At 25.7% G+C, this 13,054-nt stretch overlaps 7 protein-coding genes across 7 annotated transcripts; 3 read left to right on the top strand and 4 right to left on the bottom strand.

Moving 5' to 3' along the window:
• Positions 1-81: 81 nt before the first annotated feature.
• On the top strand, positions 82-1,696 carry PNEG_00297 (hypothetical protein; the record flags this gene model as incomplete). Its single annotated transcript, XM_007873978.1, has 7 exons — positions 82-114; positions 161-247; positions 302-652; positions 700-931; positions 976-1,320; positions 1,364-1,544; positions 1,588-1,696. The coding sequence occupies 7 exons, from the start codon at positions 82-84 to the stop codon at positions 1,694-1,696; spliced, it is 1,338 nt and encodes a 445-aa protein (XP_007872169.1).
• A 56-nt stretch (positions 1,697-1,752) lies between these two features.
• Positions 1,753-3,190, bottom strand: PNEG_00296 (hypothetical protein). The gene is made up of 7 exons (XM_007873977.1): positions 3,113-3,190; positions 2,456-3,065; positions 2,360-2,416; positions 2,235-2,316; positions 2,089-2,194; positions 1,869-2,045; positions 1,753-1,826 (listed from the first exon to the last, which is right to left on the bottom strand). The coding sequence occupies exons 2-7, from the start codon at positions 3,024-3,026 to the stop codon at positions 1,803-1,805; spliced, it is 1,017 nt and encodes a 338-aa protein (XP_007872168.1). The 5' UTR covers positions 3,027-3,065; positions 3,113-3,190; the 3' UTR covers positions 1,753-1,802.
• Positions 3,191-3,314: 124 nt separating this feature from the next.
• PNEG_00295 (hypothetical protein) lies at positions 3,315-5,177 on the top strand. The gene is made up of 6 exons (XM_007873976.1): positions 3,315-3,372; positions 3,418-3,691; positions 3,745-3,944; positions 3,986-4,059; positions 4,104-4,854; positions 4,898-5,177. Exons 2-6 carry the CDS (start codon positions 3,470-3,472, stop codon positions 5,121-5,123), a joined length of 1,473 nt encoding a protein of 490 aa, XP_007872167.1. The 5' UTR covers positions 3,315-3,372; positions 3,418-3,469; the 3' UTR covers positions 5,124-5,177.
• Positions 5,178-5,644: 467 nt separating this feature from the next.
• Positions 5,645-8,367, bottom strand: PNEG_00294 (hypothetical protein; the record flags this gene model as incomplete). The annotated part of the gene is made up of 9 exons (XM_007873975.1): positions 5,645-6,497; positions 6,541-6,761; positions 6,805-6,937; positions 6,982-7,116; positions 7,158-7,310; positions 7,359-7,782; positions 7,827-8,158; positions 8,208-8,293; positions 8,343-8,367. 9 exons carry the CDS (start codon positions 8,365-8,367, stop codon positions 5,679-5,681), a joined length of 2,328 nt encoding a protein of 775 aa, XP_007872166.1. The 3' UTR covers positions 5,645-5,678.
• A 236-nt stretch (positions 8,368-8,603) lies between these two features.
• PNEG_00293 (hypothetical protein) lies at positions 8,604-9,739 on the bottom strand (the record flags this gene model as incomplete). Its single annotated transcript, XM_007873974.1, has 2 exons — positions 8,604-9,259; positions 9,301-9,739. 2 exons carry the CDS (start codon positions 9,737-9,739, stop codon positions 8,637-8,639), a joined length of 1,062 nt encoding a protein of 353 aa, XP_007872165.1. The 3' UTR covers positions 8,604-8,636.
• Positions 9,740-10,775: 1,036 nt separating this feature from the next.
• On the top strand, positions 10,776-11,692 carry PNEG_00292 (hypothetical protein; the record flags this gene model as incomplete). The annotated part of the gene is made up of 2 exons (XM_007873973.1): positions 10,776-11,571; positions 11,615-11,692. The coding sequence occupies 2 exons, from the start codon at positions 10,776-10,778 to the stop codon at positions 11,656-11,658; spliced, it is 840 nt and encodes a 279-aa protein (XP_007872164.1). The 3' UTR covers positions 11,659-11,692.
• A 350-nt stretch (positions 11,693-12,042) lies between these two features.
• Positions 12,043-13,015, bottom strand: PNEG_00291 (hypothetical protein; the record flags this gene model as incomplete). The annotated part of the gene is made up of 6 exons (XM_007873972.1): positions 12,939-13,015; positions 12,750-12,888; positions 12,554-12,700; positions 12,394-12,509; positions 12,151-12,345; positions 12,043-12,107 (listed from the first exon to the last, which is right to left on the bottom strand). Exons 1-6 carry the CDS (start codon positions 13,000-13,002, stop codon positions 12,043-12,045), a joined length of 726 nt encoding a protein of 241 aa, XP_007872163.1. The 5' UTR covers positions 13,003-13,015.
• Positions 13,016-13,054: the final 39 nt, after the last annotated feature.

Below are 13,054 nucleotides of genomic sequence, written 5' to 3'. Positions count from 1 at the left end.
TTGACCGTCATCTTTTATTTCTATTTAGCTATGCTTAAAATTATGGATGAAACGTAAATAAAAGCTTAATTTTTGAGAGAAATGTATCTCTCAAAGGTCTCTGGATTAAATACAGTAAGATTCTCTTTTTTTCTGTTTTTTTTTTTTGATAATGGCGGAGATTTCTGAAGAAGTTATGACATGGAGCATTCAACCAGGTCAGGAATTTAGATTTGAAGTAGAATTTGACTCAAGAATAGAGATAGAGGTTTTTCTATATGTTTTTTATTATTATAGGAAATGTTTAATTGATATTTCTTAGATAAAATCTGGTACAGCAGAAATTTTTGGAACAGAATTGACAATTGGGCCTGTATACACCTTTAGCGGAGTTAAATTGGCATTGTTTACATGGAGAGGATGTGTTATTGATGTAAAAGGTACTCCATCTGTTCATTATATTGCAGATGAAACTCCTATGTTGGCATATATGAATTTACATTTTGCTATTGAAAATTTAAGAACAGAAGCAATGAAAAAGGATGAAGAGGGACCACGTGTATTACTTGTGGGTCCAGAAGATTCTGGAAAGACAAGCCTTGTGCGAATTCTTTCTGGTTATGCATTAAAACAAAAAAGAAGTCCAATTCTTGTAAATTTGGATACACAAGAAGTGCGAGACTTAAGATACTTTGGAATAGATGTTCTTATATCTTCTAGGACATTGGAAGCATTCCCGGCTCTGTTTCTATAACGTTGATTTCTGGGATATTGGATATTGAAAATACTTTTGGTTCTAGTTTAACAACGGGTCCATCTCAGTATCCATCATTGGTGACGTTGTCTTATTATTATGGTTATGATTTTCCTACACACAATCTTAAGTTTTATAAATCTTTAATTTCTCGCCTGGGAATTGTTTGTGCATCAAAAATGAGTGAAATAAAAGATGGTATATTGGTTATTTTGATTTTTCTTATAAATTAAAAAATCCAGTGAAATATTCTGGATGTATTATAGATACATCTGGAATTATTGATCAATCTAAAGGTTATGATATAATACATAATATAATTTCCGATTTTTCTGTCAATGTGTTAATTGTTTTGGGATCTGAACGTTTATATAGTGATATGGCACGGAAATATGATAATAAAAAAGGAATGCATGTTGTAAAACTCCCAAAATCTGGAGGATGCGTGAATAGGGAAAAGTCATTTATAGAAAAAGCTCAGCACTCTGCAGTAAGGAAGTATTTTTATGGCGACTTTAGGACTATACTGAGTCCATATTCTATTATATATGATTTTGATAGTTTAATTGTTTATAGAGTAGAAGAAGGTTCAAAAACCATTTATGTGTCTGTTTAAATAATTTTGTTTAGAAACATTTACACATTCGTCTGCGTTACCGATAGGCCATGATATTTCATCGCAAAAACTGCAAATGATAAAAATAAATGTATTTTCAATATTACAGAATTCTGTTTTGGCTGTTTCTCATGCCAATATAAACGATTCCATTGATACTATTTTAGAATCACCAGTAGCTGGATATATATATGTGTAAAGTATTAGCTTAAGATGTATTTTGATTAATGTATTATAGTTCTGATGTAGATGATAATAAAAAAAAACTTACAATATTATCGCCTCTTCCTGGAAAGCTTCCTAGTTCTGTATTAATTATGGGATCATTTAAATGGCAGGATCTTTAAAAATATATTTAAAATTATTATATAAATATGCAAAAATAATTTATAAAATTTAAATATGCCAATGCGAAATGATAAAACTGAATGTTATATGTTACATAGATTCCAATTATAGGAAATATTCAACTGATAGCTTTTATACTGTTAATATTTGAGAAACAGTCTAATTATTTACCTTAGTTTGGTTGTTTTGAGTAGATGGATTATCATGTTCGTTTTCTGGTGCTGCATCGAAAACATTAAATTTTTTTTGACCATTATCATATATTTCTAATATAGATGCAAGATTTGCACAACGGTAGCAATAATTTGGCGCAGACCATACTGTAGATAATTTCCCGTCATATAAAATCTATAATTATTCACTTTAATTTATTGCTACTAAAGCTTTATACTTGATATCCCTCATGACATAATTGATGTGCACGTAAAATATGTTCTATATCATTAATTTCAAGAAACTTTTCTACAATATCGATGCCAAATGTATAACCTGCTCCTCTAAAGAAATCAACTAAAACTATTATTTTATTTGAAATACCTTGGAGAAATAGAAAAATCATTCTTGTCCTGATCCGGATCTGACCATACTAAATCTGCCATAGGCCCTTCATGTGGTATTTCTAACAAAAAATTAAAAACTCAGTATAATATTTGTTAATATACCTTGGAAACGATCGATAATCTTTATTTGATCAATAGAATGAATAGATGGTGATAAACCTAAAAAATTATGTTTTCATTGACAATATTAATATATACCCCCATGAACACAAAATATTTTGTTATCAATGATAACAGATAACGTTAAAAAATCAAACATATTAGTAAAATGATGCCATACATTAACATTCCCATATTTACGAATGCATTCTGTATAAAATCCATATGTTTGTGTTACGCTACGTGATTCATGATTTCCACGAATAAGATGAACTCGCTCTGGATATCTTAATTTTAAACATACAAGTAAAGAAATGGTTTCCACGCTAAAAAGCCCTCTATCAACATAATCCCCTAAAACATTTTTATTCTTATTAACCAAAAAAAAAATCAATAAACCTAAAAAAAGATAATTAGTGTCTGGACAAAATCCTCCAATTTTAAAAATTTCAATTAAATCATAAAATTGTCTATTCTTCATAAAAAAAATCTCAAAAAAATATATATTAAACCCATGAATATCTCCAACAACTGTAACCGGTGAACAAATATGAACAACATTGCTTTCTTTTATAAGAAGTCTTTTTACACTTTCACAAATAGCTTCAATAATCGGCTCACTCAGAAGCTCCTTTCTATATAACTTCTCAATATATACATCTATATCCATTTTTTAATTTTCTATAAATTTTATTAAAATAAATCAATTCTTTATTATTTCTTATTAAAAAATATTTATTTCCTAAGAAAAAATACCTTAAATTTCTTCATTCCTTATAAAAATTAAGAAAAAATATTAATATTTTTAATATTTCTTAAAATAATGATATTTTTTTTTTATAATTCTTAATATTTTTAAATGGAGGTTAACTATCGTTAAAAAAAATTTTATAAAAGTATAAAAAAGGTATAAAAGAAATATTTTTAAAGGAATCAGGTCTTAGATTTCTTATAGGGGTTTTTTGTTTTATTTAGTTTGTTTTATTATTTTTTTAATATTTTTGCTTTTAAAAATAGTAAGGAATCAGGTTTTTTTAAGTTAATATTTAATAATAAAATAGATATTTTTTTGTATTTTTTTTGGAGGAGTTATTAAGGGATTTTTGAATATTTATGGCTTCTGCATCATCAGAAGCTCAGCGAACAATACCTAATAATCATCAGAGTTTGCCAGGTGTAGTTTCAAGACCGCTTACAGAAGATGGACGTCCGTTGAAATGTTATATTGGAAATTTAAGTAATCAATGTCGTATGTATCATCTCCGTGAGAAATTTTCACCTTTTGGGACGATTATTAATGTCGAATTAAAGCCTAATATTGGATGTGGTTTTGTGGTAACGATCATGGATATTTTTTAGATTTTTTGAAATACTAAAGGGATATCTAGGAATTTGTGGATCCAGAATCATGTATTAAAGCGTGTGATGCACTCGATGGAACAGAACTTTTTGGACAAACGTTGCGTGTTGAAACTCAGAAACAAGTTTATGGAATAAGAAAGATAGTTACGGAGAAACTTGAAGGATGTTTTAATTGTGGGGCTAAGAATCATTGGGCTAAACATTGTCCTAAGATGCCACCTCCTGGGTATGATATTTTTTTTAAAATAAATATTCTTAGAATTTTAGAACGCCACAAAATGTCTCTCCTCCAAGATCATCTATGTTATCTTCAGAAGCTTATGGTTACTTAAAGCCTTATAGTATGTTTTTTCTTTTTTTTTTATTGCTAATTTCTTGTTTTTAGGCCATAGTGTTAATAATTATGATTATCCGCGATATTATTCTGAAAATTTACCTCACTATCGGCAGCCATGTTTAAATGGGTATAGAGATCCTTATTATTATGCACCAAGGGATTATATTTTTCGAGATCGTGATACTCGAGATTTAAGGAATTTTCAAAAATATAGAAATCGAGGTCAATGGAATCTGCCTTCTGCTGAAAAGATTCCTGAAAATGCAACTGTCAGTCATAAGAGATATGCTAATAGCGAGCCTTGGTTTAATGAGTCTCATCAACTAACAGCTCTTCCCAGAACTTCTCAAATTTCTACAGAGTCTAAATTTAAAGCAGAAAAATCATTAGATGAAGACAAAGATGCGAAGACTCAGTTAAGGAATTCTACTCATGCTGAGACTATGTTGAAAACATCTGAAAAAGATTTCATATCTGAAAAAAAATTATCTAATGATCAAAATCTTGCAACTTGCGATTCCCCAACTCTAGCTAAGGAAACGCAAATTAACGACTCTTTAGAAAATAAGAAAGTGATACCTTATCGCTTAGAACGAAAAGAACGTGTTTCATCTTCATACTCCGAACCTCGATATAATAATTGCTATAATTGTCAGGATCATATCCATTCTGAATCTTATGATCGGCCATATTTATCATCTAAATATCCAAATAATAACCCTCATTATGATCATCATGTAAATTATACTAATCGTCATGCACTTTTTCGTATGAGATCTAAATATCCTGATGGTTATAGGTATAATAAGTAAAAATATCCTCTTGTTAATCAATATTTTTAGATATTGTTCATATTCAGAGCCTTATCTGCCTTATACGCCTTATGATTCTAATTATAGAAGTCGTAAATCTTTGCAACATTTAGATTATTCTTCTAATTCAAGAATGGATTGTGCCCCGCTTAATTATTCTCAAGGTTATCTGCGTAGATGTTCACCGTTGCCAAATTTATATTCACCAAATCTATACTCTCCAACTTATAATTATGGTTATTCTGAATATCGTTAAAATATGTCGTCATTTATTTAGTTAATGAAGGATAATAATTAGTTATATATTTTTCAGTTTATTATTTATTTCTAGCTTTTCATCTTAAGTTTTAGATTATAATGTCTTAATTATTTTTTTACATTTTATACTTATTATTTTATGTATAGTTTTCATTGAGATCTTATACATATTTATTAGTTAGTATTTTATTTAATTTTTTGATTATTAGATATTTTTTGTAATAATTTTTGATATTTTAATAGAACTTTTTTTATTATTTTTAATTAAATTAAGTGTTGAAATCTATTATTCAATAAAAGCATAGAATTAAAATATATATTAAAAAAAACCCATTAAATGTATTGATTATAAATTTATAATTCATGTTTTTCTAAAAGATCCTTTAATAAATATTTTTGTATAACAGAAAATTATAAATATATTTATTTTAAATATCTTAATTTCTTATATTATAATAACATTATATATATATAAAGATATTACTAAATTTACTAAATTATTGAATAATATTAAGGTGGTAACAGTATATATATAATTCGTAATTTTCAGAATTTATAGGAGTGGTATAATTTGTTTGTTATCCGCCTCTTCATTTTCAAAACTTGTTTCTTTTTTAGTAGATTCACTATTTGTATTTTCTTCATAATTAGAATTAAATTTGGACTCTATCTCTGTTTCTGAATCTTCATCTTCGGTATCGGTATTTGATCTATAAAAATCATCTAAATCTAGTATTTCTACTGAGTTTATGTTTAGTAAAATTGAATTATCTTTTTTATCCTTTTTTGATGTAGAAGTTTTCAAAAAGTTATCGTTCGTATCTTCAAAAATGTTATTATGTTTTTCTTCTCTTAAATTTGGATGTGGTAATTGAGTAATATCATCTGACCAATTAGGCAGATTTTCGTATCCTTTTATTTGTTTAAAAAGCATAAGAGATAAAGTTCCTAATGTAAACGTTTCTCGACCTATAGAGTCTGTAGTCATTTTTATGTTTGGACTGAATGAAAAAACGACTTTCTGTGTAAATAAACTAGTAGAATTAAGTGCTAAAAATTTATATAAACGTGCCCTGTCACGAAGATCATACGAAAGATCATATCGAGCTAACAACATAATATAATCGTAAAGCTTTGTAACAATTAACTTGTTTGAAGGATTATTATATATAACTTCATTTTCTGGCATTTTATTTTTTTCTAATATTAAACTTGATGGAATATTATTTTCGTCTGAAATATTTGATATTTTTGAGTTTTTTAAAAAAATATCTAGAGGAGAATCTTCTAATTTCTCTTCAAAACAATTAGAACTATATATGATATATAACTTTACTGCAAAAATAAGAATTTGGCTTTTTACAATTTCTTCCTGTTATATATAAGAAATCTTAAATAGAAATAAATTATTATACTTGTTGCGAAAATGATTTTGCAAGAATCCTTAGCATATCTAATGATAATTTCGGAAGATTGAAAATATTTTTTGACATAAGGTAAATTATACAAGCTTTGGCAGACGCTACTTTAATGGAATCATAATATAATACAAGTTGTTCTATATAATGCAGGTTGTCTTTTGGATTAAGTTGTATCAATTGAGATATTATAAATATGGATTCTACTATCAACGTGTCTAGAATAATTAATATCATAATATTTACTTAATTGATAAATACCATTTGCGCTATTGATATTTCCTATTAGATTTTGAAGACACAATTCAGAAATAGAACAATGATTAACTGCACAATACCCTATAGATTTTATTGCTTTAAATATTATATTTGGATTTGAACTTTTCGTATGCCACTAGAAAAGTAAGCTTATTGAAAAAGAAACATTTAAATTAATACTTTAAGTTCTTCTAAAATATCTTTAATATTTTCCTTCCTTGCAATTAAAGAAAGAATTTCGAATTTTAGTTCCCAAATACTTTGAGAATCAGATGGATAAATAAAAAAATGCTTATAAAATGGTGAAAAAAAAGTCTAAAATATTAGCTTAAATATATAACTTCTTAATATATTACAGGATGTTTAATAGCTATTGCTATAATATTGGTCAGGACGATATATTGAATATCTGAACTTTCTTTTAATAGATAAATTAATGGTTTTGCAAGTTCACTTTGTTTTGTTAAAGGTCCGACATGATATAGTATTTTACAAGCTGCCATTATAACCTATACACAATAAATAATTGAAATAAAAAATATATTATAATATATTACCGAGCTATTTCTGCTTCTAAGCAATGGAATAATAGATGTTAAAAGCAGATTGAGATCTTTATTTAAAATATTATTTATTGACTCTTCTGCTTTTTCATTAGATTCCTCATTAAAATAAGATTCCTCATTGAAAAAAGATTCTTTTTTATTTAAATCTTCAGAATTATAAGACGTTTTATCATCAGGTTTTAAAAAACATTTTCGAGCATAAACTAAAAGAATATTTAATGCTGTTACTTGATCCCATTCGCTTAATTTATGAAGAACTTTACAAATTTTACGGTAGTATGGATGGATTAAATCTAATTTTTCTGGACATAATTCTTGAAAAACAAAAAGAGCTGATCCGAATACTATATGAGATTGATCATTGAAAAGAATTAAAAGATATTCTATTAATATAGGAAGAGACGATGAATCAAGTCTATAAAATTTGTGACGGAATTTAAATATAAAACTTAAATTTACCTGTAACATTTTACCATAGAAATAGCAGCTGCTTTCCTTACATAAAATGACATATCCATAATACAACGCTTTATTTCAGATAGAATTATTTTAGAAATAGCAGGGACACGAATTCCTGATAACATTCTTATTGCTGTTCCTCTAAAAATCTGGTTTTTATCATTTAATTTTCTTTGAATTGTATTAATAGAAAGAAGAGATAAATTAGGATCGTATTCTGAATATCGTATAATATACATATAAACAAGTTTTTGTATTTCAAAGTTAGATGAAGAAATATTTTTTACAACTGACATAAAATATTCCGACATATCCATTCCATAAGACATTGACTATTCTTCATATAAGAAAATCTTTTTCCTAAAAACAAAACAAGAATACATAAATAACTTTTTTTAATCCATATAATTTATCCTTTTCAGATCCTGAGTTTAAAAGTCTGTTAATTTCAGTAGATATTGATTGATCTTTATCTGAATAAGTATTCTGCTTTTAAAAATAAATCTTGAAAATTACTTCTAAAATTGATTTCTTGAGACATTGCATGATAATCAATAAAAACATATGAAAATGTTAATAAGACTTGGATAATAATTTTATTAAATATCGTTTTTTTTTATTTTTTAGGAAAAATGATTCATTTTAGATGTCTTTAAACGACATTGTTCACTCGATAATTAAGTTATAATTTTTATAAGATATAGTTTAATTTCTTAAACCAGATCTTAATATTGATTTTAATGAAAAATATAAAATAGCTGGTAAATATTTATAAGTTATGATATTATAATTTTTAGTATTGTAAATATATTAAAAATCAACAGGAACAGAAGTATTGATTGTTTTTTCCCCTGTATAAGATTCTTTTTCATTTGCTGGAGGAAGTACCCATGGTTCGATTGAAAATTGCTTACGAGTAACTTTGAATGCTAAGTCATTATTATAATTGATTGAATTTTGGGAAAATGGAAGCTTGTGTAATTTCAAAAGACCTTGGAATCCATTTGTAGAATCAAAATTTGAAAAAGGTATTAATTCAAGAACGCCATCTGACAATAATTCCAAATAACGAACTATACCTGTTTCTCGAGAATACAACTGTGTTGGTATACTTATAATAGCTACAAGACGATTAGAATATATTCGTAGAAGAGCTCTTAATGTATGAAAAAATTCTAGTATATTTTTTTGTTTTAGTGCCTCAGAAGGATAAAATGCAGGTGAAAGAATGTTAGGGATTATTAATCGTATTATTTCTGGAGATTTTGAAGATAAAAGTTTAAGAATATCCGAGATAAATTCACTATAAGGCTTAGAAGATGTAGCGATACATTTTGAGCATATAATTGTTGTATTCTCTGGTATCTCTAGCTGTTTTGCAAGGTCAAACGTATGACAGTAGGGAACATTTTCAAATTTGTAGATACCAGGCCCTAGTTTATTTATATTAATGATTTTTTTTGAAAAAAAAAACCTCTGCTAAGACCAATATTTCCCTCAAATCCTCCTAGATGACAGTATCTCCATGCTATTTTCATAGCATCGTTGGATTGTCTATTTTTTTCAAAATGCATTGTTGATTCTCCGGGCAAATTTTGAAGCCATGTTCTTGGAACACCTCCAACCCAGATTCCATGTCCATGAAGGATACCTTCTGCTACAAAGTAGCGCAATAGAGAGCTTGAAAAATCTGTTGTTCCTGTTTCTTCAATCAGAAAACTTGTTCCTAATGGAAGACCGCCAAGGCCTGTAATTGAGTCAAAAGATGAACAACCTGAACTCGTAATATGAATTCCATTGAGCGGAGATGGACAGACTCCATTTTTGAGGGATTTTTCTGTATATAAAGAAAATGTTTTACATGTTTTTTCTGTATTTTGTGATTTTGGTGTAATTCTTTTTTTAAAAGACATTTTCCAAAAATAAAATTGTTAAAACAAAGATGCAGATAGTATTTGTTATTTTAAGTAGCTTATTTTTCAAATATTTATAAAATTATCATTCAAAAATGTTTAATACATATTATTTTTAAATGATTGATTATTAATTAAATTTATTTCCAAGATTTATATTTTAAAATGTAAAAATTGTTAAGGTTAATAGTCCTTAAAAAAGTTATAGTAATAAAAATTACATATGAATATGATTGTTTTATTAAATTAGTTTTATATTCTGATTTTAGAGTTTATTAAAATTTTTATAATTTCTAAATATAGAAAATTAGGTTTTAAATGTTTTAATAGAAAAGTATTTTTATACTTAGATTATTAAAGAAAATCTTCAAACTTTTATTCAAATGTTTTTTATGTTTAAGTTATTAAATTTTTAAAAAGATACGTATATATTTAAAAAAAGTTTAAAATAGATATTTTAAATAAATTAAATTATATTCATCTAATGTAAATACGTTTTTCATAAAAAACAGTATTTATTATCGACATAGGATATTTATATTAACATATATATGTATTATATATTCGACTATTTTTTAAAAATGTTTCTTATGCAAATATTTCTAAGTATTCAATTGTTTTATTATTTGATAAATTAATTATTACTTTGTAAAAAGACTTGATATAAAGATGTTTTATTTATCATAAAGATATTTACTATTTTTCTTTCAATCACTGGAAAATCTTAAGATTATTTTGAATAATTTTAAAACATAATTTGTTAAACTGTTTGATCTTTTTATTGTTTTTAATTATAATTAATAGTAAAATTGTTTTTTAAAAAAAAAAATACAGAAAAATAGAGATTTATTTTGAATTTACATTAATTAAAAACAAGAATTTATACTTTTATCGTAGGTTTGTTATTAATTTATTAAAAAGTATAAATATATGGAAGTAGTATTATAAAGTATATGAAGTTTGATTTGATTTCAATTGGTTTGCTTTATTTAAATACCGACAAAAAACTGATCATATAAGATGTATATTTCAGGCAATGTTAAATAAGCCTGTGTTTATTGATTTTTCTATTAAAAATGATAAAAATTTGAAGAAAAATTTCGAACTTTTAAATAATGTTAATTCTAAGTTGCCAAATTGTTATAATGAAGATGAATTGTCGTCAGATTATATTTCTTTGCAATGTACTTCATCATGTCAAGCATTACCTTCGTCACCTTCATGTGATATAAAAATTCGTTTGGCTGAGCTGACAACATATATACCATCAAGAAAATATAAACTCTTTCGAAAAACTTTTAGATTAATAAGGCAAAATATTATTTCTACATGCAAAAATTATATTTCGCATTTTTATTATTATGTACTAGAGTTTATTCAACAAACATTAAGTTTTTGTTTTGTTTTTAAAAGAAATCAAGATTTAGAAGAGTCTGAAAGCTATAAAAGATTTAAAGAAGAGGAATGCTATCGTAGAGCTTTTTTGCAAGAAATTTTAATCCTAACATTTTTTAAGCAATTTACTGTTAAACAAGAGCAAATAAAAAATGATGAATTTAATCTTTCTAATATTATTAAAAATGATGGTAGTTTTGTTATTAAACCGAGTACATCAACATGTCCTATAACGCCACAATTACAGTCACCATCTTCAACTGCAGCTTCTGTTTCTCAAACATCTACAGATTATACGTTGCTTGCTTCTGAATTATTTCCTCCGTTTTATGATATTAATCAGTTGTCACCCGGTGATTTTCAATCTAGTCCTGATAAAAGTTCAATTATGTATACTGGTGATGAAAAACTAACTCCTAATATTTCATTATCGCCAGGTAATTGTAAATTATATCTCCATGATGCTTATGTGGGTGATAGTTTTTTATCAAAGAGAACAAAGAATGGGAATTGGAATGTTATGATGTTATAGATGTTATTATAACACATACATATGGGATATATTTAATTTTTGTTTTGTTTTGATATTTTATAGCATTTTTATTAAAATTAAGGATATTATAAAGGTAAAAAATAAGTTGTTTTTTGTGCTTTTTTGGAATTTTTATTTAATTTTGTTATTATTAATGATATAATAAACTGTTGTATAGTTAGATTTTGAAGCTCAGTTTTATTAGAATAAAATATTTAAACATTTAATTTTTATATATAAAATCTTAAAATAGGAAAATACTAAGCGTATTCTGGTATATATAAATTATCCGTATCTAATATATATATTATTTTACATTACATTATATTCTTTAAAGTCTAATAATTTCCGGTAAAATCTACATCAAACATTATAATTATCCTATAATTATTATTAAAAATATAAGCACTATAAAAATCATAATAATCCAAAAAATTCCACCTGTTATATTAAATTTTAATTATGTAATTTAATTAATACTCACTATTATTCTTAATGCCTTTAGTAAACCCCTCAAGCCTTTTTTCTGATTTGTCGAGTTTTATTTGTGACCTATCTATAAGTACTTCCATTTCTTCAAGTAAATCATCATGTAATTCTAATTCCGATTCCATTTGAATTGTTAGTTCCTTTTGAAGAGATATAGAATTATACAAATTATTTAATGATGCTTCTTGCTCTATTTATAAATAATTATAGATATATTGATACTCCATTCAAAAAATACCTTTTATAATTTGGTGTTGTGTTTTCAGTATTTGTGTATTTTCTATTTTAGGTTTTTCTATAGATTTTTCAAATTCCAAAGAATTGAAGGATGAGGTTTCAACTAATTCATCCTTTCTATCTTTGTTATAAAGTTAAATTTATTTATTTGTTTTGCTTACTGCTTATATTCCCTTTGTTCTTTTATTAATTCTATGATAAGTTCATATCCATTTGGATCTCCTGACTCTAATAACTCTTCTAGCTTCTTATAATAATCTTGTAATTTAATTAAAAAGACTTCTCGATATTTTAATATCTCTGTAGACCTGTTTTTTTTTTTTAAAATGTATTATTTTAGATATTTTTATAACAAACATATTTCTATTTTCTTCCAAATCCTTTTGCTTTATCTCTAACTCATGAATTTCATCTTTAATTAGCTTCATTGTTTCATAAATTATCTTGTCATCTTCAAATGATGGTTCAAGATTTAATGACTTAAGTTTATTTTTTTCTTAACAAACTTTCAATCTACATATTAAAACAAAAACTAAAAATACATACCTAAGATAGAATAAAGACATGATTCTATTAAAAAAAATAACTTAGAATTTGATATAGAGGTCATTTTTTATTTTTTTGAATTATCCCGAACGTTTTTAAAGAGCTTAAAATTTAGA

The sequence above is a fragment of the Pneumocystis murina genome (genome assembly GCF_000349005.2).
Source record: "Pneumocystis murina B123 chromosome Unknown supercont1.1, whole genome shotgun sequence".
Classification (NCBI taxonomy): domain Eukaryota; kingdom Fungi; phylum Ascomycota; class Pneumocystomycetes; order Pneumocystales; family Pneumocystaceae; genus Pneumocystis; species Pneumocystis murina.
This window is presented reverse-complemented; position numbering and strand designations above follow the sequence as displayed.

Bases quoted from the DNA above. Each gene is read 5' to 3' on its own strand.
- PNEG_00296 (XM_007873977.1), bottom strand. From the start codon at position 3,026: ATGGATATAGATGTATATATTGAGAAGTTATATAGAAAGGAGCTTCTG. The intron at 2,046-2,088 runs GTATAAAGCTTT...GAATAATTATAG, and splicing joins TATGTCATGAGGGATATCAA to ATTTTATATGACGGGAAATT. The intron at 1,827-1,868 runs GTAAATAATTAG...ACAGTATAAAAG, and splicing joins CTCAAAACAACCAAACTAAG to CTATCAGTTGAATATTTCCT.
- PNEG_00295 (XM_007873976.1), top strand. From the start codon at position 3,470: ATGGCTTCTGCATCATCAGAAGCTCAGCGAACAATACCTAATAATCAT. The intron at 4,060-4,103 runs GTATGTTTTTTC...TCTTGTTTTTAG, and splicing joins TGGTTACTTAAAGCCTTATA to GCCATAGTGTTAATAATTAT. The intron at 4,855-4,897 runs GTATAATAAGTA...CAATATTTTTAG, and splicing joins AAATATCCTGATGGTTATAG to ATATTGTTCATATTCAGAGC.